The 23,394-nt window shown below is 36.7% G+C and overlaps 2 protein-coding genes across 8 annotated transcripts in view; both read left to right on the top strand.

The window, feature by feature from the left end:
* Nucleotides 1-4,634: 4,634 nt before the first annotated feature.
* Nucleotides 4,635-23,394, top strand: part of LOC127516285 (uncharacterized) — a 212,599-nt gene continuing 193,839 nt past the window's right edge. For 2 of the 7 annotated variants that reach the window (XM_051900772.1, XM_051900769.1), the window contains exon 1: nucleotides 4,635-5,837. In XM_051900772.1, the coding sequence (XP_051756732.1) occupies nucleotides 4,896-5,834 (939 nt within the window). In that variant the 5' untranslated portion in view covers nucleotides 4,635-4,895 and the 3' untranslated portion in view covers nucleotides 5,835-5,837. Of the gene's footprint in view, nucleotides 5,838-8,997; nucleotides 11,087-23,394 lie in introns of those variants that run through there. The other 5 variants (XM_051900771.1, XM_051900765.1, XM_051900763.1 and 2 more) reach the window with 5 other exon arrangements.
* On the top strand, nucleotides 6,001-7,789 carry LOC127516269 (uncharacterized). The gene has a single exon (XM_051900732.1). It carries the CDS (start codon nucleotides 6,087-6,089, stop codon nucleotides 7,653-7,655), a length of 1,569 nt encoding a protein of 522 aa, XP_051756692.1. The 5' UTR covers nucleotides 6,001-6,086; the 3' UTR covers nucleotides 7,656-7,789.

Genomic DNA, 23,394 nt, shown 5'->3' with positions numbered 1-23,394 from the left:
AAAAGGGTGGAGCTACACTCTGCAGAACGTTGATTGGTTGACAGAGAATCGTCACTTGCGCGTGCTACAAGGGGAATGACAACAAGCAGCACCACACAAATGTGGTTCAGGCAACGTGTGCATTGATTATCTTCACTTCATGTAGGCTATATAACAAAAAATATAAAACAACCCTGCCTCTTTTCGTTTTCATTTAAAAAATATGAAACCTAATAATGTGTGGTTCCGGCAATATGTGCATATGTACAGTGATTACCTTCACTGTATATGTAGCATACATGTAGCCTATAATAAAATGAAATAAGACAAAACAACCCTCTCTTTTTGTTAAAAGTCAGTTTTAATTATCAATAATAACCATTATAAAAGTATAAGTAGCTATACAATAAGAAATAAAGAAAAGCAAACAATTCAGTCAAACGTACAAAGTCAGCGCACTAGTACAACAGAAAAGTTAAATAAATATATAAAGTTATGAAACTTCACTTTGCCCTCAGCCAAAACGATTTGCCTGGGAACAAATTATAAATTCATGAGACCAAAGATTGCCTGTTATACACAAGATTAATGATATCTAATTTTTAACCACTACAGAGACATCTGAGCCAGCGGCAAATGTCAGAAGGACTAGCCGAGGTACAGCTGCTCTCGGCGGGGTACATTAGCACTGAGCGGCCGGTGTTCGCCTGGATCTCACAACAGATAAAACGTCAGATAAAAATTTCAAATATCTTTATAAATAAACCACAGATTTGAGCTTTAAACAACTACATTCTTGCCTAAAAAACTTCATAATAAAGTCGTTTTTAAATTACGCGGGTTTTCTCCTCCGCTTCTCCGCTATTGACACTTGCTGGTAGGTGCTGCTGCATGGACGTCTGAACTTTGCGTACTTGGTATTGTGAAACGCCGAATGTTGGCGTGCAGCAAGCAAAGCTTGTCGTCTTCTTGTGACAGACAACCTCAAGCCGAGAAGCAAGAACAAGATCTGCTGTATCCATTGTTGTTTACAGTGTCATTTTCTTCTTCGCGCGAGAATAACGTCAATCGCTACTTTCCGGCTACACCACGCCTATCAAGTAAGGGTGCTGTTGGCGGTGGAAACGCAAGCCTGATCAGGGTGTACCGTTCCAAACCGTACCGCTCAGTGGAAACGAGCCATATGTGAGTCGGCTCTCGTTTGTGTATATATACCTCCACGTTTGAATGTGCTCCTCCAAAACTTTGTTTATAAAACATAATGTCACTTAAATTCTGCAATCTCTCGAGACGCAGACATGTAACAGGCTGACAATTAGCTGAACATATACTGTACTACTTTAATTAGTGACACTTAGTCTACATTTTAAAACCTTTAACTGAATATGGCAACATTTTTATTTAAAAACCTTTATTTGTATATGGCAACATGATACCTCATTCTACAATATTTCAATGATCAAATCGCTGACAGAGACTCCTCCTAGGGCTGGACGATTAATCAAAGTAATCGAAACCGAAATTCAGAACCTCTAACCAACGTAATTTTCCCATGTCGGTTATTTTGTTTTTTTAATCCTGTTAATACTCCCCACTTAAAAACATACTACCGCATGTGTAGCCACATGACTCCGCCCCGTCCAGTCAACACGTAGATGAACACCGAGTCAACACACAGAGATGGTGCGCGAACGGTGAGCCTTGCGTCTTCACTAAACTTTAAGTTCACTTACCTGTTCATTTAACTGTTTTAAGGTTTGCCAGTTTGGACATTCAAGCGATTTAGATGATCAGATGTGTATTATTATATCGAGCTACCGTGCTCACGCAGCTGCATTGTAGCACAAACACTCATACAAACAGTATCTGCACAAAACGTGAAGATTGCGCGCACTGAGAGGAGCAGCAACTAGTTGTCAGCGCTGCCCTGTGATTTATCACTAAAGTAGCTTAGAAACTCAAAAGTTATTATAGCATATATTTTTCTACTTTTGAAGTAACTACTTACAACCCACAGGTAAGCTTCACAATTAATAGAGAGATGGTATGACTAATTCACACAGGCAATCGCTCTCATTACGTACTCGTACTGTGCTAATTTATCTTTATCTGATTTACAACGAGCAGAAATCTGTAAGAAATGTTACGAACCATAGATAAAATAACTGCTGAAAGTGAGCTATGTCAGATCACTCTTTCAATCAGAAAAAATATCCCACCTTTAATAATCAAGCATATTTACAGTACAAACCTTAAGTGAACTATGAGAGCAAAAAAAAAAGAAAAAGAAACAAAATAATCGTTGACTAATCGTAATCGAGGTAAAATGTTCAATTAATCGAGGTTATGATTTTAGGTCATAATCGTCCAGCCCTAACTCCTCCCCAACAGCCAATCACTGTGGGCATAGTCCATAGCAACGAGGACGGGGTCAACCCCACCCTTACTCTTAGCTTAAGACTTCTCTCTATTTCTTAGTAAAAGTTGGTCTCAGCAGTTTTGTGAATAGGTTTTAAGAGAAAACTCTTAGCTAAGAACTTTTACTGCCATTTATGAGAACTCTTAGTGGTAAGATAAAATGTTTTGTGAATACGGCCCCTGATGTTTACTACAGTTTGTGGAAATAAAACCTAAAGATTATTTCAGGTCACTCTGGGTTGTCGAGTCAAACCTTTGTTTAAAGAACCTGTCTGCACTGATCTGAAATCAATTTTTTAAAAACATTATAAAAGCCAAGTAAATTCTCATTACTTTTTTAAATAGAGTTTTGCCGATTAACTAAATGAGATATCCAGTCTGATCTAATTGGTTAGGAGGATGAAATCTGGAGTTTAAAAAAAAAACAAACAAACAAACAAATAAAGCTACACTATCATTCAAAAGTATTAATTTCTTAAAAAAAAAAAAAAAAAAAAAAATCTAGCATGGTTACTACGAAAATATTAAGCAGCATAATCAGCATATTAGAATGATTTCTGAAGGATCGTGTCATACTGAAGAGAAGACTCAAGTAATGGCTGTAAAAAAAATTCAGCTTTGCCACAGGAATAAATTACAATTTAAAATATATTCAAATTGAAAGTAATTTAAGTCAGCAAGGAGCTCACAATAGGTTCGCTGCACAATTTCACACTGCTGAATACTTTGTGCAGCTGAACTGAGAGCTGTTGAAAGCTCTTGACCACACTCCTCCTTAAGCAAATCTTCCATATAACTGTATACACCTTGAATCAATGCAAAGCTGCACAAATAGGATGAGGGAAGCCAGGCTAAATACTCAAACCGCTTCGCACAGTCAAGGATGAGAGAGTAACCAAGCATACCTGTCTCAGCTGAAAACAATCACAACCGGCTCTGCTACTGGGGGGGGGGGGGGGATTCTAGCTTATATGCTTTACAGACAGCATACTAATGCAGAAGTAAACCAGGGAAGCACGTCTGCCAAAGTCCAGGATTAGTTTAGGCTTTTCTATAGGTTGTGGAATGCAATTATATGCAGGATCTAAAGATGGTTTTAGGTAAGCACATTTAATCGTGGAAGGTTGGGGAATGCAGACAGAAGCTTGACAGAGAGAGAGAGAGAGAGAGAGAGAGAGAGAGAGAGAGAGAGAGAGAGAGAGAGAGAGTGTTATCAATAATAGTTGCCGTGACGACGTTCTGAACAGATGCACTCAGGGTGCGATTTGTAGGGGGGGGGATGGGGGGGATTTCCCCCCTTCTGCTCTATGTATCCCTGCTTCCTCTGCTGAATTGAAAAAAAATATGGAATTTTGTGTAGCAGAATTCCATATATTTTTTTTCATATATGGAAAAAAATACCCCCCCGGGTGTTGCTACTCCACAAACCACCAACAGAGCATATAAAATACCAAAAATAAAAATATTTTTTAAAACGTCGCCAAGTAAAATGCTTCGTTTATATAGAACTGTCTCTTTACGACCACAACAAATGGGACACTTTTCAGACGCGCATTCCAACTTCGCCTCAGCGCCAGGCGCGAGTCAAACGAGCGCTGAAAATGTAGGTGACGACGAGGGAGCTTCAGTGACAACAGTGAACTGCGGTCAGATGAGATGTCAGGCTGTCAGTAAAACTCCAGTGAGCTATTATATTGTGCTCGCGGCGCGCACTCAAGAATTGCTCGCGCAAATGCGGCGACGGCCGCTGCATATTTCTTTATTATAGCTTATAAAGCGCAAAAGAAACTACGAGCATGCACCGTCGTTATTCTGATGTAAATGAAGTCATGAAATCTCCAAACATTCGATTAAAGCTGCCTCAAAACTGTGCATGCATGTATGTATTTGTTGACATGGTTTTAAAGCTATCGTTATCCAATTCGTTGGCCTTAAAACATCTTAAAATGCAGATACAGTATCTCACAAAAGTGAGTACACCCCTCACATTTCAGCAACCATTTTAGTATATCTTCTCAAGCGACAATACTATAGAAATGAAAATTGTATATACTTTAGGAGTAGTCAGTGTGCTAGTTGTATAGCAGTACAGATTTACTGTCCTCTAAAAATAACTCAACATACAGAGTTATTACAGGGCGACTACTAGCGACTACTAGCTGTGAGATATGTGAGCGGGCTAATTCCAAGCCACATATCGTCACTTCTTGTTTGTTGCTGCCGCACTGTTTGAGTTAGAGCTCCGTCGAGTTGATTCCTAATTGCTTGTTTTTTTTTTTCTTAAAATCTAATTTATAACCTACCATTCTCTCTTTTACGGCGGGGGAACACATCCCCGACACTATTTTATATAAAAAACACTCGGATTGCCTTGATATCGCTAGTTTTATCCGACTTCTCGAACATTCGCTACTAGCTTTAGCCCGTTAGCAATAGCGGCGTGGTCACACTAGCGTTTGTACTCTTCTCACTCACAATATTATTGTTCATCTATACTAATGGCGGGCGTACCGAATGTGTCTCTATCTTTGAGTGCAGGTGAGGACACGTTCGAGCTGCATGCGGTGCAGTTGGAGCTGGAGGCCGTGGAACGACAGATCCGGACCCTTCTGGAGAAACAGGCCGAGCTACGGGAGCGGCGAACAGCGCTGGAAACATCCCGTGCTGACGCTCACCAATCCTCGGTAAGTTTGCAGCGCGATATTAACATTCCTGCTTCCTCTACGCCGTGTACTTCTCTGCACAGGGCCCGAGAACCCAGAACGCGTTCATCCCAGCCCTCGTTCACTCCGGCGCCGTCACACCAGGGACCTTGGGTTCTTCAGCAACGGAAGGCGCGAGCCAGGCCTCGGACCAGGACCTCTCCCCCTCCGCCGCCCCCGGTCTTCGAGGTCTCGACGAGGAACCGCTTCTCCCCTCTTCGCGAGGCAGAACGAGACGCCGTGGTCATCGGAGACTCCATCGTCCGTCACGTCCACGCTACCACAACCAAAGGTAAGGTGCGCAGTCACTGTTTTCCTGGTGCTCGTGTCCTCGATGTCTCTGCGCAGGTTCCCGCGATCCTGAATGGCGCTGAGAGCATCGGAGCTGTTGTTCTGCACGTGGGGGTGAACGACACCAGGCTGCGGCAGACGGAGGTGCTGAAGCAGGACTTCAGGAGCCTGATCGAGACGGTACGAGCCACATCGCCCGCGACGAGGATCATCGTGTCCGGACCGCTTCCGACGTACCGACGTGGACATGAAAGGTTCAGTAGATTATTTGCTTTAAATGAATGGTTAATGTCTTGGTGTACTGAACAGAAGCTGCTCTTTATAAATAATTGGAATCTTTTCTGGGAGCGACCTAGGCTCTTCCGTGCTGATGGCCTGCACCCCAGCAAAATCGGAGCTGATCTTCTGTCGGAGAACATCTCCAAGACGCTTCGCACCGTATGACTAGTAAGTCAAACCTCAAATCACAGTCTGTGTTCTACCCACTTAATTGATAGAAATGTGAGTGTAATACAGTCTATAGAAACTGTGTCTATTCCCCGAATAGTGAGGTTCAACTATAAAAATAAAGGATCTAGAAAAAATCTGATCGTGATCAAACCAGAAATTCGCAAAATTACCGAACAGAAACAATTTCTAAAGCTAGGGCTACTAAACATTAGATCGCTGACACCTAAGGCGGTTATTATAAATGAAATGATCACAGATAATAGTCTTGATGTAATTTGCCTTACTGAAACATGGCTTAAACCAAATGATTATTTCGGTCTTAATGAGTCTTGTCCACCTGGCTACTGTTATAAAAATAAATGCCGTCCGGTTGGCCGTGGCGGTGGTGTTGCAACAATCTATAGAGAGATTCTTAACGTTACCCAGAAAACAAACTACAGGTTTAACTCATTTGAAATTCTCGTGCTAGACGTTACACTCTCAGATATAAATAAAAAGTCGCTACTATCTCTTGCTTTGGCTACTGTTTATAGACCTCCAGGGCCTTATGTTGATTTCCTAAAAGAGTTTGCAGACTTTCTCTCAGACCTATTGGTCAACGTTGATAAAGCGCTGATTGTTGGAGATTTTAACATTCATGTAGATAATACAAATGATGCGTTAGGGGCTGCGTTTACAGATTTACTAAACTCGTTTGGGGTCAAACAAAACGTCACTGGACCCACTCACCGTCTTAATCATACACTAGATTTAATTATATCACATGGAATCAATCCTACTGATATAGAAATTCTACCGCAAAGTGATGATATCACTGATCATTACCTTGTAACATGCGTACTGCATACTGCGGATATTTGTCAAATTGCGCCACGATATCGACTAGGTAGAACAATTCTTCTGACAACTAAAGATAAATTCACAAATAAACTGCCTGATCTGTCTCACCTGCTCATTGTACCCAAACACACAAATGATCTCGAGAAAATTACTAGCAGTATGTGCACCACTTTCACTAGTACATTAGATACTGTTGCACCGATGAGATTAAAAAAGGTTAGAGAGAAAAATACTGTACCATGGTACAACAATATTACTCACGCTATCAAAAGAGAAACTCGTAATCTAGAACGCAAATGGAGACAAACTCGTTTAGAGGTCTTCAGAATCGCGTGGAAAGACAGCTCGTCCCGTTATAGAAAGACTCTAAAAGCAGCCAGGGCCGAGCATCTCCGCAAACTCATAGAAAATAACCAAAACAATCCAAGGTTCTTATTTAGTACAGTGGCTAGATTAACAAATAAACAGACATCACCAGAACAAAACATTTCATTACAGTTTAGTAGCGATGACTTTATGAATTTCTTTACTGAAAAAATCGAAAGCATCAGAAATACGGTTGTAAATGTACAACCCTTGACAGAGTTTTATGATTCAGCCTCAATTATCGTCCCTCAAGAACAGTTGCAGTGCTTTACAACTATAGGACAGGAAGAGCTAAATAAACTTATCACAGCGTCTAAACCAACAACATGTTTATTAGATCCAATACCCACTAAACTACTGAAAGAATTGTTACCTGTAGCAGAAGAGCCTCTTCTCAATATTATTAACTCGTCTTTATCTCTAGGTCACGTTCCAAGACCGTTCAAGCTAGCAGTTATTAAGCCTCTCATTAAGAAACCACAATTAGATCCAAATGTATTGGCAAATTACAGACCCATTTCAAATCTTCCATTTATATCGAAAATATTAGAAAAAGTGGTGTCGGTCCAATTGTGTTCCTTCCTGCAAAAAAAAAAATGCTATCTATGAAAAATTTCAGTCAGGATTCAGGTCTCATCATAGCACAGAAACTGCGCTCGTTAAAATTACAAATGACTTACTTCTAGCTTCTGACCAAGGCTGTATCTCAATACTAGTGTTACTTGATCTCAGTGCTGCGTTCGACACTATAGATCATAAAATACTCCTAGATCGACTACAGAATTACATTGGTATCCAGGGACAGGCATTACGGTGGTTTAGGTCGTATCTATCAGACCGTCACAATTTTGTTTATTTAAACGGGGAAAAATCTAAGATAACAATAGTAAATTATGGAGTGCCTCAAGGATCTGTGTTAGGCCCTCTGCTATTTTCAATATACATGCTGCCACTTGGTAATATTATAAGAAGACATGGAATTAGTTTCCACTGCTATGCCGATGATACTCAATTATATATTTCAACACAACCAGATGAAAACTCTAAATTATCCAATCTGACAGAGTGTGTTAAAGAAGTAAAACATTGGATGACTAGTAATTTTCTTCTATTAAATTCAGATAAGACTGAAGTATTACTTATTGGGCCAAAAACCTGTACACAGAATCTCTCAGACTACAATTTGCATTTAGAAGGATGTACTGTTACTCCATCCTCGACAGTTAAAGACCTGGGTGTTATATTAGACAGCAACTTGTCCTTTGAAAATCATATTTCATATGTTACAAAAACAGCCTTCTTCCACCTCAGAAACATTGCTAAGATACGGAATATGTTATCTGTTTCAGATGCAGAAAAGTTAGTTCATGCTTTCATGACGTCTAGACTAGATTACTGTAATGCATTACTAGCTGGTTGTCCTGCTTCCTCAATAAACAAGCTACAATTGGTACAAAATGCAGCTGCTAGAGTTCTTACCAGGTCAAGAAAATGATCATATAACACCAATTTTATCATCTCTTCACTGGTTACCTATTAAGTTCCGTATCGATTATAAAGTACTGCTAATGACCTATAAGGCTCTAAGTGGTTTAGCTCCTGTGTACTTAACCGACCTTTTATCGCCCTACAATCCTTCACGCTCTTTAAGATCACAAAACTCTGGACTTCTGGTTGTACCTAGGATAGCTAAGTCCTCTAAAGGAGGGAGAGCGTTTTCACATTTGGCTCCTAAACTCTGGAATAGCCTTCCTGATAATGTTCGGGGCTCAGACTCGCTCACCCAGTTTAAATCTAGATTAAAGACACATCTCTTCAGCCAAGCATTCACATAATCCATCTCATATCAGATCAATTGCACATGACTATCTTTGCTTAATGTTATGAACAGCAGCTATGCTAATTATTCTCCATTTGCTTTTCTGTTTTACCTCGGGACGCCCGTCCCGAGGTGACTAGAGAGTACATCAGTTTCAGTTTGGATCCAGCCTCTTAAGAAGACCTCAGATGACTAAAACTTTGGAAGAGACGGCGCCAACTCCTGCGATGACTTCAGAAGATGCAACATCTGGATCAACACGCACATTCACATTCTATAAATCCTAATTATTGTTAATATGTAATTCATTTTTCCAGGAGCTCTTTGCTTCTACCTCCAATTACATTGCTAACAGTGATTGTATGTTAATCGCCTAAATTATTACATTATTAGCTAACTGCAGTCTCCAAATTGTAATGTTGATATGCTTTCTCTGTAAAGCTGCTTTGAAACGATATGTATCGTGAAAAGCGCTATACAAATAAATGTGAATTGAATTGAATACAGCCATTATTGTCTAAATAACTGGCAACAAAAGTGAGTATACCCCCTAAGTGAACATGTCAAAACTGTGTCCAAAGTGTCAATATTTTGTGTGAGCACCATTGTTATCTAACACTGCCTTAATCTTCCTGGGCATGGAATTCACCAGAGCTGCACAGGTTGTTGCTGGGATCCTCTTCCACTCCTCCATAATGACATCACGGAGCTGCTGGATGTTAGACACATGGCACTTCTCCACCTTCCACTTGAGGATGCCCCACAGGTACTCAATAGGGTTCAGGTCTGGAGACATACTTGGCCACAATTATCACCTTCACCTTCAGCGTCCTCAGCAAGGCAGTTGTCATCTTGGCGGTGTGTGTTTGGGGTCGTTATCATGTTGAAAAACTGCCGTTCTGCCCAGTTTCTAAAGGGAGGGCATCATGTTCTGCCTCAGAATGTCACAGTACATGTTGGAATCCACGTTTTCCTCAATGAAGCGCAGTTCCCCAGTCCCAGCAGCAATCATGCAGCCCCAGACTATGATGCTACCACCACCATGCTTGACTGTAGGCAAGACACAATTTTCTTGGTACTTCTCACCAGGGCGTCGCCACACATGCTGGACACCATCTGAGTCAAACAAGTTTATCTTTGTCTCATGAGTTTATCTTTGTCTCAGACTACAGGACATGGTTCCAGTAATTCATGCTCTTGGACAGATTGTCTTCAGCAAACTGTTTGCAGGCTTTCTTGTGAGCCAGCTTCAGAAGAGGCTTCCTTCTGGGACAATGGCCATGCAAACCGACTTGTTGCAGCGTATGGTCTGAGCACTGACAAGCTGACCTTCCGCTTCTGCAACCTCTAAAGCAATGCTGGCAGCACTCATGCGTCTGTTTTTTAAAGCTAGCTTCTGTGCCTGACGCACAGCATGAGGACTCAACTACTTTGATCGACCCTTGCGGGGCCTGTTCCGAGTGGAACCCGTCTTGGAAAACCTCTGTATGACCCTAGCCACTGTACTGTAACTCAGTTTCAGGGTGTTACCGATCTTCTTATAGCCTTGGCCATCTTTGTGGAGAGCAACAATTCTAATTCTCAAATCCTCAGAGTTCTTTGCCACGAGGTGCCATGTTGAACATCCAGTGGTCAGTATGAGTATTGTACTCAAAGCAATAAAAATTTAAACTGCTCTAATACAAGATCCACACATTTGTATGGTCCTGTCAAGCAGACAAAAACATGAACATGATGAATAGGACATGTTGCTTTGCATGGTTAAAAGACATAGAGCTGTTATCACTTAGGGTGTACTCACTTTTGTTGCCAGCTATTTAGACAATAATGGCTGTATGTTGAGTTATTTTCAGAGGACAGTAAATCTATACTGCTATACAAGCAGCACATTGACTACTCTAAAATATATACAAGTTTCATGTCTATAGTATTGTCCCTTGAGAAGATATATTAAAATAGTTGCTGAAATGTGAAGGGTCTACTCACTTTTGTGAGATAATGTATGTACACGAGGAAAATCTAAATTTTCCTCGGGGGAGCATGCCCCCGAGAAAACTACATTTTGTGACCTCTGTAATTATGAAACCCTGCGCATGGCCCTGGTTCTATTCTATCTAACGAAATCTGAGGTAAATGCCTATTTCTCCATATGTGCGCACTTTGGGACTAAAAGTCTGTATGTGTATGCACTGTGACCAAAAATAAATGGGAGCAAACACAATTGAATGTAGAGGTTTGTATCTCGTTATTCTATTAAAAAAAAAAAAATCAATAACTACCGAATGATTTCGCATTCCTATCAGAAATTAAGTATTATTAGTTTCATTGTAAATAGTGGTGTAAGTATCGAAGATTAGATCTAATAAGATTAGCTAATACTTCAAATCTCAAGGTTAAATCAGATTTATTGTAAAAATGATTCTGTAACAGCTGCCAAAAATAGTATATAGCTCTCCACTGTGGTTTATGATTTATTTTCAAAGGGAAAAAAAAAAAAAAAAACTTTTCAAAACATTTCCCCCTCCCGTTTTTTTTTTTTTTTTCCCCCACAAATCGCACCCTGGACGCACTAGATATGAGCTCCTATTAATTCACAAAAGTACTGCTGTTAATTGAAATAAAAACTCACAAAAGCTATTTTTAACACTTATAGAAATATAAAACTATTTATTTTTAAATAAATTTTTAATTTATTTTTAAAATGTTGTGTATGATCTTTTACTGACTGCTTTCACTAAGTGTAAATAAGTCTTTGATTGTATACCAAATGTAAAAATTTTGTCTCATCTACTTATAGTTGAAGAATAAGGATCTTTGGTCTTATGTATAGGTCACTGATGATTCATTGTGTCACTGGTATTACTGTTTTTTGTCTGTCACATTAAATAAAATGTGTCATATGTGAGATGATGATAATTTTACAAACATTGAATTCTGCTACACTCAAGAATTAAGATTTAAAGGATTGCATCATTACTTATTTACTGTTAGTAGTTATATGCTGCACCTTCTGTCAAAATGATGGATCGCGACCTTTGACCTTTCTGACCTCTGTGACCCTTGGGACCACCCACGACGTTCCCCTCCCCCACGGACCACCCACGAAGTTTTCCCATCCCCCTACCATGGTTGACCGTAGTATCACCCCAATGACCTTTGACATTGTTGGTGATCCTCCGGGGCCCGATATGACCTTTGTCCACATATTTTGAATAGCGATGGTGCCCTGTGAACCTCTGGACATCTTCTGGGTGATCAAATGGCAGACGGATGATTTTAAGGCTTTTTGAACTCTGACACGCCATATTTGAGGGTGTGATGTGATGGCATCCGCATTCCAGCTTGCTTGTGGTCATTTTATGATGCTCTCATCTCTCTGTCTGTGCAAACGATAAGCAACACGAGTCTAGAAACAGTTGGATCAAAATAACAAAAGAATAAACATGGTATATTTTATGAAATAATAAATCGGTTGAGTCATAAGCTTTAAAAAAAGAATGAGCCATAAAACAGTAATAAGTTTAAATCGTATTTACAATATTCACAGAAAACTTTAAAACATCACAATAAAGTCAGGAAAAGATTTCCTCGTGCAATGATTTTTGAATGAAATTGGTTTACAAATGCTTATGAAATATAAAACACACAAAATTATGTTCATCAAGTAGTTGAATTTTCATTTTAACTTTGTCAAAGCATAAGAGGTTTTTGTGGACATGTCCATGTTTTTGTGGAGACCTTCCATTGACATGACTATTTTTTATCACTTATCCCTAAACTCCAACATCACAGTAATTCAAACAGTTGATTACTATAAATGGTGTTTAGTATATTTAGTATTTTTCAAAAAGTTCATTGAATAACATTCACTTCTTTTAAAAGTTTATAAATAAATTGTATAAAATTAAACATGCTTCTAAAACAGTATTAAACATTTATTTATAAAACAACTCATGTTTTTTCAGAGAGCAGGGGAAAAAAACACTCCTTACTTTTTTTTGATGTCCTTAACATGAATAAAGTTGAAGTCTAAAAATATCTCTCTCTCCAAGTAACTTCATGCAACCGTGCTGTGAAACCTGAGACAGAGGGGGGTGATGAAACATTGTTTTGTCTGTGCTAACTTTTATTTCAAAGCATACATTTAAAAGTTTAAATTACATCTTTTAAAAAGTCTCAAGTCAAATCTTCCTAGAAGACTGATTATCTGACTTAAAACCTAAAGTATATTTTTATTTATCAGTGTATGTATAAAATGTTGGGGTCTCACACATTGTGCAACATTTTCAATAATTCCTTAAGAAAAATCACCAAGCATTTTCAGAGAGAGAACCTGTAAAATCTCAGGCTGGTTCTTATCTCTATTTTAAATGAAATGATTCTAAATAAATGTGTAACATCAAACATGATGCTAAAAAATATTTAAACAAATTAAACATAGTTTCGTTTTAGCTAAATAAATAAATAATTATAAATATGAAAACGCCTTACATTTTCAGAGAGTTGAAGAAGCAGTTCTTGATGATAAAAAGTAAATAGTTTAAGTTGTATTATAAACAAAACACTCCCAGATCCTCCTAGGAGTAAACTCTAGTGTGAATGAGAGATGGGAGGGTGGAGTCAGACAGTTGAGCTTCTGTCACAGCATACGTTAAGACCGCTAACTCCTTTCCAGAGTGAATGCTTCTGTATTAAATTTATTTCAAAGCACAAATATGTTCTTAAATATGATATTTTAAAAAATTACAAGGTTGTTTAAATCCATTCTTTAAAGTTTTAATTGAATTCAAATATTCTTCCTAGAAGTCTACTCTATCGGGATAATAATCTGATGCCCTACGGTGGAAATGATTTTGCCTGAATTTAACCTAAAGTATCATTTATATGTGTGTATATATATATATATATATATATATATATATATATATATATATATATATATATATATATATATATATATATATATATATATATATATATATATATATATATTCCATGTTTCATAGTTTAAAGCAAAAACTTGTACTTAGTCATCTTAGATCTCAATAATACAAAAAAATTCAAGCAACATTTTTGCCCATGAGACACACAATGCTTTAAGAAATCTGTATGTTTTTAAAATAAACTGCAAATATTTAATTTGATTTTTTTTAAAAATCCAAAAGTGAAGGTGTTTGTGTGTTTGAAGCCTCACAACTCGAACGTAACTCAGAACGAGGGCTCAACATTGCTCTTGTTTAAAGTCGTATCTTTGAGAAAATCATACATTTTCAGAGAGAGAGAGAGATCAGATGTTCCTCTGTGTTGCTCCCATGAAAAAAAAAGTATCTTGAGTGAATATTTAATTTTACTCATCTTATTTTAAAGCATGATATTACTTATAAAATAAATGATATAACATGATATAACTTCAAATAAAAAAGTGGTCATATGTCGTCATATTATTTTGCTGTGCCTGAACTCTGCATCTGACATTCTGTACTATCTATGATCTAGACTGGCACAAGCATTTGTCACTGTGGAAACATATACCCTTCACTGAAAATATACAAAAATATATAATACCGGTCATCTACTCAAAAAAATGTGTACATTTTTAAAAATATCTGTGTGTCACACTGATGACACTAACAGGAAGAATGCCCTTTGACCCCCAATGATTTAAAGTGACCCTACAAACAACATGTTTTCAACTGAGTGAATCCACACATGCCAGGGTCTTTCAGAAGATGCGACTCCACAGGGTTCAGTCGGTCTCCTGAGATTGTTTAATTTCCCTTAAAAACCAAAGATTAGGCCAAATCCCTACCAGGCATGTCCACATCAGACTCTGTGGTAGAAAATGTCCTTGCTGTTAAAACCTAGTATATCTGTTAAATATGTTGTTTTGTGTTTTAAAAACCATACATTTAAACTTGCATTTTTTTTTCTTTTTAGTTGACGCATGTCTCATAGATCTATGTGATTTTATTTTTTCTTATTTCTATAGTTTCAATTCCTAGTAAATATAAAACAAAAGAATGATGTCGATTTTTTTATTTTTTTTTTTGCTGCAATGTTTTTAACAATTAGATATTACACAGTTCCTCACACAATGCAACCATTAAGGATAGGCTCATGACAATGCGTGAAAACACTACATATGTAAGATAGTTTTACCAAAAATCAAATACTGTATTACATTTTTTTTTTTTTTAAAGATAATCTTACTTTAAAGTATGAATAAAAAGTTAAAAGCAAACATATATTCATACCTGTTTGTTCTGACACACTGCCATTCATTGTTTTATAAAATGTGCTTTTATTATTTCTACAAGGGTTCATACTACTTTTATCAGTCTAATAAATATGAAGTTAATACATAATGAAACAAAGAATATCACGCTACCAAATACTTTTGACACAATGTTTTTAAGAATTTTTGTTTGTTTGTTTGTTTTTTAAATACGACTAAACCACTTTATTTTTTCTTCTGACAGACTATTAGACAAAAATCATTTTCCCGTGGTGTTGAAATAGGACTTATTTCAAAGTTTCAGACATGCTACAATCATGCGATACAAGGATCTGGCTGAAGCTTCATAATAAAGAAAAGAATAGGTCATTTTCACTTGTCAACATGTATTATACACACTTTCAACATGTATTATACGATATTTGTACGTTATTATTCACACCATCTGAAAGGTTTCAGTAAAGCTTTAGATCAGAAGCCGAAAGCTATGATTTCATTCAGTTCGAGGAGGGTAATCAAAGTTACACACTGAAGTAAAGCTATACATCTCAAACATGATCTTTGTACAAATTATGTGAGCACAATAAATTCTCACATCTAAATTCAAGAGGCCTAGTAACTAAGAAAGCAGTGACATCATGTAAGAAAAGTGTTATATACAGAAGTTCACTCTTGATTTATTGTGATAGGCATTTTTACCCCCTTCATTAGTCTTAGTCACATTATAAAGACTATCAAGATCACTGGTAGCATTTTATTCGTCGGTCTGTATATGTTTTTAGCCGAATACTCCTCTCCGGTTGCTTTCAGTGTAGGTTTTTTACAAATCACACATGTGTGATGAACACAGACCATTCATTTAAGTATCTTTTTAGATGTATGACTGAACTTCTGACAAAACCAATTCTGTTTAATGAATCATTTCTTTCAACATCACAGCATGACGTTAAAGAATATGTGTATTATAGTATACAGTTTTGTTAGAGTCTATGCCACACTGTTGTAATGCAAGCTCATTTTGAGAACTATAACATCGTATACCCTTGTAAAGAAGAAATTCAAACAATCATTATGCAGGTATTATACGTACAAAATTTATGTGTGTACGACATATAAGATACGTTTAGCTATAATGTAAACATAATACAGAAATCCTCTCTTCTGATCTATTGCAAAAGATTGTAATTTGTAAATGCCATTTTCCACTAGCAGATGACACTGTTTACAATTTTTATTAGTTTGTATATATGTACAGTTTTAGATAAAGACTGCACTCTGAGTTTGGTCAAACATGCAGCTACTCGCAGGACATAATGAAAACACAAACAAATGATACTCCTACTACATGAGTGTTTAAACTAAAAGTGTAATGTTCTTTTAGGCCATCTTTCTGGTCTGTCTATAAAGCGGTCACAAGACACATAATGCATCAACGTAAAAAGTGAGTCTTGCTGTTTTTCTGTTACATTACAGCTATTACACTTCAAACTTTTATAACTATTGCACTTAGAGCTATGCATTTCACGGCACAGTCATAGACACACAGTTCTTTTGTGCTTGTCTTTAAACAACAGTTAAGTAGATTAATTGAAAATTAAATTGAACAGTGGGATGATTCATGCCTTTTTTTTTTTTTTTTATTATTCTGTCAACACCAATACTTTGACACCAGTGTTTTTTGGTGTCTGTCCTTTAGAACTGATCCAGAAATGATTTGTTATTCTTTTTATGAAAACGTGCGATAGACAGTTTTTTATCCTCATCAGCAGAATACTAAAATGTTTTAACAAATTGAAAATGTCAATAGTTATAACTAGCAAATGCAAGTGAACTGTTTTTAAGGAGATAATTTACATTTTATATGTGAAACAAACTCAGTCTCAGTCAGTTGGATTCTAGTTTCTATTGAACATTGTTATTGTACCGCATGTTTAACAGTGCTAGGGTTCTTGGACTCAAAAGTCACAAAGTCTTTATCAGTGGTCATCTGACTCTGAAGCTAGACTAAATATTAGGATGTAGTTTGGAGACATTTGAGTTTTCTTTGATTTGTTTGCACTTTTCCTGAAACACACTGCTTTTTAAATTGTTTACCAATTTTTAATATCAACATTTTCAACGTATTGCTGTGTGATTGTAATATTTGTGTGTGTGTGTGTGTGTGTGTGTGTGTGTCTGCTTTCCTTACACTTTGTATCCTTGAATATGCTGTAATGTTAGTCAACTTTAGGTATTCTCGGCATCTCTTTATTCGTAGCATTTGCTTGATTTAATAAAATATTGGTTTAAATCATCATCTTCACTTGAGATCTTTACATTATTTTATTATACAATCCTAGTTTTTAAATAGCGCTGAAATAGATTTTTGGGGTGGTATGTGGATATTGAATATAGCACAAGGAACTCTGAAATATTTTATCTTGTAAAACATTTAAAATGACTTCAAACGCTATATAGACGTTTACCCTCCAGGGGTTAGAGGTTACACAGCGGGTGTTCACATTCTCTCTAGTTAAATCCTACAGGCCCTATCTACTGAATAAGCTGTAGGAAACGGTCTGCAAAGCTACAATGGCTACTCCACAAGCTCCTGAAACTTCTGTTGAAAGTTATGTTAAAACAGAAGAAAAAATTCCTTACGCACGGCAGAAAAAACACAGGATTCGTTTGACCAAGTTTCTACATGAAGATGAAAATTTTGTGAAACAGGAATTTCTGATGGCCGATGTTTATGTGGGCGGTTTTGTTTTTAACAAAGCATCACGTACGGTTAAACTCTACGCTATGGAATTTTTTGAATAAGAATTTACATCACAGACACCTTGTGTGCTTTTGCCCGCCAAGGACTGGTCATTTTTCTACAATCGTATCTGGACCGATCTGAATGGGATCGCTGGTAAAAGCTTTTACATGAACAAGTGGGATGGAGTGACCCCAAACGTGCGGTACAAGGTGATAAAGCCCGGTGATAACATAACTATATCAACCTGTTGGACCATGCCACTTCATGACCAAAACCTCATTAAGTTGATGAAACCCCGTGAGGACTGCGAAATGGACTTTTCGTCTCAATCTGACGACGAATGGGACCCGTTTGAAGTTTGGGTTTTTGGGTCTGATCCCCCAAAGTGTGAGTCGAAGAAGCGTCAGGCTCAGACAGACAGGAATGTTGAAATTGATTTTGGCGGTCCATGTAACAACCAGACAATGTTCCTTTGACTTTTGATCAATGAGATGTTGCAGTAGCACAGCAGTCTGCGTTGGTACAGTTGTCTACAGGTTGCAGCACCAACTCCCTCACACAGATTGGTTAGGAAACCCAGGTTGCTTGAAAAGTGAGCTCTCTGTAGAGTTTATCAGGACAGCCGATTAGGGTCCGCCCTCGCTCCCCTGTTGTGCGGATGATAGCATATTGATAATTTTAGTGTTTTTGAAAAAATATACATACTTTAAACAAATTCTATAATTGGAATAAGTCATTATGTCTGTAACATAGAGATTCTTAGAGGCGAGGCAAATTGGATCCAATCAGTTTTATTAAACAAAAACAATTACACATATAGCAAGGAACATGGATAATGTCAAGTAACAAACAAAAACAGAAGCAAGGGCTCAATATCAATGTTAATTTCAGGGTTTTCTAACCAATCTGTGTGAGGGAGTTGGTGCTGCAACCTGTAGACAACTGTACCAACGCAGACTGCTGTGCTACTGCAACATCTCATTGATCAAAAGTCAAAGGAACATTGTCTGGTTGTTACATGGACCGCCAAAATCAATTTCAACATTCCTGTCTGTCTGAGCCTGACGCTTCTTCGACTCACACTTTGGGGGATCAGACCCAAAAACCCAAACTTCAAACCGTTAATAAACTGTGTAAACCGTTGGACAATCGTGTTTTACGGACTCACCCACAGGATATTCCAGGAACTATTGGAATCTTTCAGCATCGAATAGGGGACAAAGTTTATACCGTGCACCAAGTTGAGTTCTGAAAATCCATCTTCAATGCAGAGGATTTCTGAAATGTCTATGCAAAAGCTGATGGGGAACGACCCACCTATGAGTTCTGATGAGGCTGTGCACGGACACCCCGCATGCCAGTGCGCCACGGGCAATGAGTGCCCTCTAAAAGGGATCTTGGACAGTATGTTTAAAGATTATTTCAGAGGACGGATGGTTCAGCTGATGCACAAGATCATCGATGCTGCATTTGATTCGAATAAGGCCTGTGAGGGGGATACCAAACGTGTAACAAATCTCAAAAAGGAAATGGATGTTGTAAGAGGCCTGGCAAATTCATGGTATTCTGATGTGACGAGCATGTGTGTTTATACCAAAGAGCCAATCTGTGTAATAATAAGAAAACTTTCAACAGAAGTTTCAGGAGCTTGTGGAGTAGCCATTGTAGCTTTGCAGACCGTTTCCTACAGCTTATTCAGTAGATAGGGCCTGTAGGATTTAACTAGAGAGAATGTGAACACCCGCTGTGTAACCTCTAACCCCTGGAGGGTAAACGTCTATATAGCGTTTGAAGTCATTTTAAATGTTTTACAAGATAAAATATTTCAGAGTTCCTTGTGCTATATTCAATATCCACATACCACCCCAAAAATCTATTTCAGCGCTATTTAAAAACTAGGATTGTATAATAAAATAATGTAAAGATCTCAAGTGAAGATGATGATTTAAACCAATATTTTATTAAATCAAGCAAATGCTACGAATAAAGAGATGCCGAGAATACCTAAAGTTGACTAACATTACAGCATATTCAAGGATACAAAGTGTAAGGAAAGCAGACACACACACACACACACACACACACACACACACAAATATTACAATCACACAGCAATACGTTGAAAATGTTGATATTAAAAATTGGTAAACAATTTAAAAAGCAGTGTGTTTCAGGAAAAGTGCAAACAAATCAAAGAAAACTCAAATGTCTCCAAACTACATCCTAATATTTAGTCTAGCTTCAGAGTCAGATGACCACTGATAAAGACTTTGTGACTTTTGAGTCCAAGAACCCTAGCACTGTTAAACATGCGGTACAATAACAATGTTCAATAGAAACTAGAATCCAACTGACTGAGACTGAGTTTGTTTCACATATAAAATGTAAATTATCTCCTTAAAAACAGTTCACTTGCATTTGCTAGTTATAACTATTGACATTTTCAATTTGTTAAAACATTTTAGTATTCTGCTGATGAGGATAAAAAACTGTCTATCGCACGTTTTCATAAAAAGAATAACAAATCATTTCTGGATCAGTTCTAAAGGACAGACACCAAAAAACACTGGTGTCAAAGTATTGGTGTTGACAGAATAATAAAAAATAAAAAAAAAAGGCATGAATCATCCCACTGTTCAATTTAATTTTCAATTAATCTACTTAACTGTTGTTTAAAGACAAGCACAAAAGAACTGTGTGTCTATGACTGTGCCGTGAAATGCATAGCTCTAAGTGCAATAGTTATAAAAGTTTGAAGTGTAATAGCTGTAATGTAACAGAAAAACAGCAAGACTCACTTTTTACGTTGATGCATTATGTGTCTTGTGACCGCTTTATAGACAGACCAGAAAGATGGCCTAAAAGAACATTACACTTTTAGTTTAAACACTCATGTAGTAGGAGTATCATTTGTTTGTGTTTTCATTATGTCCTGCGAGTAGCTGCATGTTTGACCAAACTCAGAGTGCAGTCTTTATCTAAAACTGTACATATATACAAACTAATAAAAATTGTAAACAGTGTCATCTGCTAGTGGAAAATGGCATTTACAAATTACAATCTTTTGCAATAGATCAGAAGAGAGGATTTCTGTATTATGTTTACATTATAGCTAAACGTATCTTATATGTCGTACACACATAAATTTTGTACGTATAATACCTGCATAATGATTGTTTGAATTTCTTCTTTACAAGGGTATACGATGTTATAGTTCTCAAAATGAGCTTGCATTACAACAGTGTGGCATAGACTCTAACAAAACTGTATACTATAATACACATATTCTTTAACGTCATGCTGTGATGTTGAAAGAAATGATTCATTAAACAGAATTGGTTTTGTCAGAAGTTCAGTCATACATCTAAAAAGATACTTAAATGAATGGTCTGTGTTCATCACACATGTGTGATTTGTAAAAAACCTACACTGAAAGCAACCGGAGAGGAGTATTCGGCTAAAAACATATACAGACCGACGAATAAAATGCTACCAGTGATCTTGATAGTCTTTATAATGTGACTAAGACTAATGAAGGGGGTAAAAATGCCTATCACAATAAATCAAGAGTGAACTTCTGTATATAACACTTTTCTTACATGATGTCACTGCTTTCTTAGTTACTAGGCCTCTTGAATTTAGATGTGAGAATTTATTGTGCTCACATAATTTGTACAAAGATCATGTTTGAGATGTATAGCTTTACTTCAGTGTGTAACTTTGATTACCCTCCTCGAACTGAATGAAATCATAGCTTTCGGCTTCTGATCTAAAGCTTTACTGAAACCTTTCAGATGGTGTGAATAATAACGTACAAATATCGTATAATACATGTTGAAAGTGTGTATAATACATGTTGACAAGTGAAAATGACCTATTCTTTTCTTTATTATGAAGCTTCAGCCAGATCCTTGTATCGCATGATTGTAGCATGTCTGAAACTTTGAAATAAGTCCTATTTCAACACCACGGGAAAATGATTTTTGTCTAATAGTCTGTCAGAAGAAAAAATAAAGTGGTTTAGTCGTATTTAAAAAACAAACAAACAAACAAAAATTCTTAAAAACATTGTGTCAAAAGTATTTGGTAGCGTGATATTCTTTGTTTCATTATGTATTAACTTCATATTTATTAGACTGATAAAAGTAGTATGAACCCTTGTAGAAATAATAAAAGCACATTTTATAAAACAATGAATGGCAGTGTGTCAGAACAAACAGGTATGAATATATGTTTGCTTTTAACTTTTTATTCATACTTTAAAGTAAGATTATCTTTAAAAAAAAAAAAAATGTAATACAGTATTTGATTTTTGGTAAAACTATCTTACATATGTAGTGTTTTCACGCATTGTCATGAGCCTATCCTTAATGGTTGCATTGTGTGAGGAACTGTGTAATATCTAATTGTTAAAAACATTGCAGCAAAAAAAAAAATAAAAAAATCGACATCATTCTTTTGTTTTATATTTACTAGGAATTGAAACTATAGAAATAAGAAAAAATAAAATCACATAGATCTATGAGACATGCGTCAACTAAAAAGAAAAAAAAAATGCAAGTTTAAATGTATGGTTTTTAAAACACAAAACAACATATTTAACAGATATACTAGGTTTTAACAGCAAGGACATTTTCTACCACAGAGTCTGATGTGGACATGCCTGGTAGGGATTTGGCCTAATCTTTGGTTTTTAAGGGAAATTAAACAATCTCAGGAGACCGACTGAACCCTGTGGAGTCGCATCTTCTGAAAGACCCTGGCATGTGTGGATTCACTCAGTTGAAAACATGTTGTTTGTAGGGTCACTTTAAATCATTGGGGGTCAAAGGGCATTCTTCCTGTTAGTGTCATCAGTGTGACACACAGATATTTTTAAAAATGTACACATTTTTTTGAGTAGATGACCGGTATTATATATTTTTGTATATTTTCAGTGAAGGGTATATGTTTCCACAGTGACAAATGCTTGTGCCAGTCTAGATCATAGATAGTACAGAATGTCAGATGCAGAGTTCAGGCACAGCAAAATAATATGACGACATATGACCACTTTTTTATTTGAAGTTATATCATGTTATATCATTTATTTTATAAGTAATATCATGCTTTAAAATAAGATGAGTAAAATTAAATATTCACTCAAGATACTTTTTTTTTCATGGGAGCAACACAGAGGAACATCTGATCTCTCTCTCTCTCTGAAAATGTATGATTTTCTCAAAGATACGACTTTAAACAAGAGCAATGTTGAGCCCTCGTTCTGAGTTACGTTCGAGTTGTGAGGCTTCAAACACACAAACACCTTCACTTTTGGATTTTTAAAAAAAATCAAATTAAATATTTGCAGTTTATTTTAAAAACATACAGATTTCTTAAAGCATTGTGTGTCTCATGGGCAAAAATGTTGCTTGAATTTTTTTGTATTATTGAGATCTAAGATGACTAAGTACAAGTTTTTGCTTTAAACTATGAAACATGGAATACTAATATATATATATATATATATATATATATATATATATATATATATATATATATATATATATAT

The sequence above is a fragment of the Ctenopharyngodon idella genome, chromosome 7 (genome assembly GCF_019924925.1).
Source record: "Ctenopharyngodon idella isolate HZGC_01 chromosome 7, HZGC01, whole genome shotgun sequence".
NCBI classification, from domain to species: domain Eukaryota; kingdom Metazoa; phylum Chordata; class Actinopteri; order Cypriniformes; family Xenocyprididae; genus Ctenopharyngodon; species Ctenopharyngodon idella.
The sequence above is the reverse complement of the archived record's forward strand: the minus strand, read 5'-3'. Positions and strand labels throughout refer to the sequence as shown.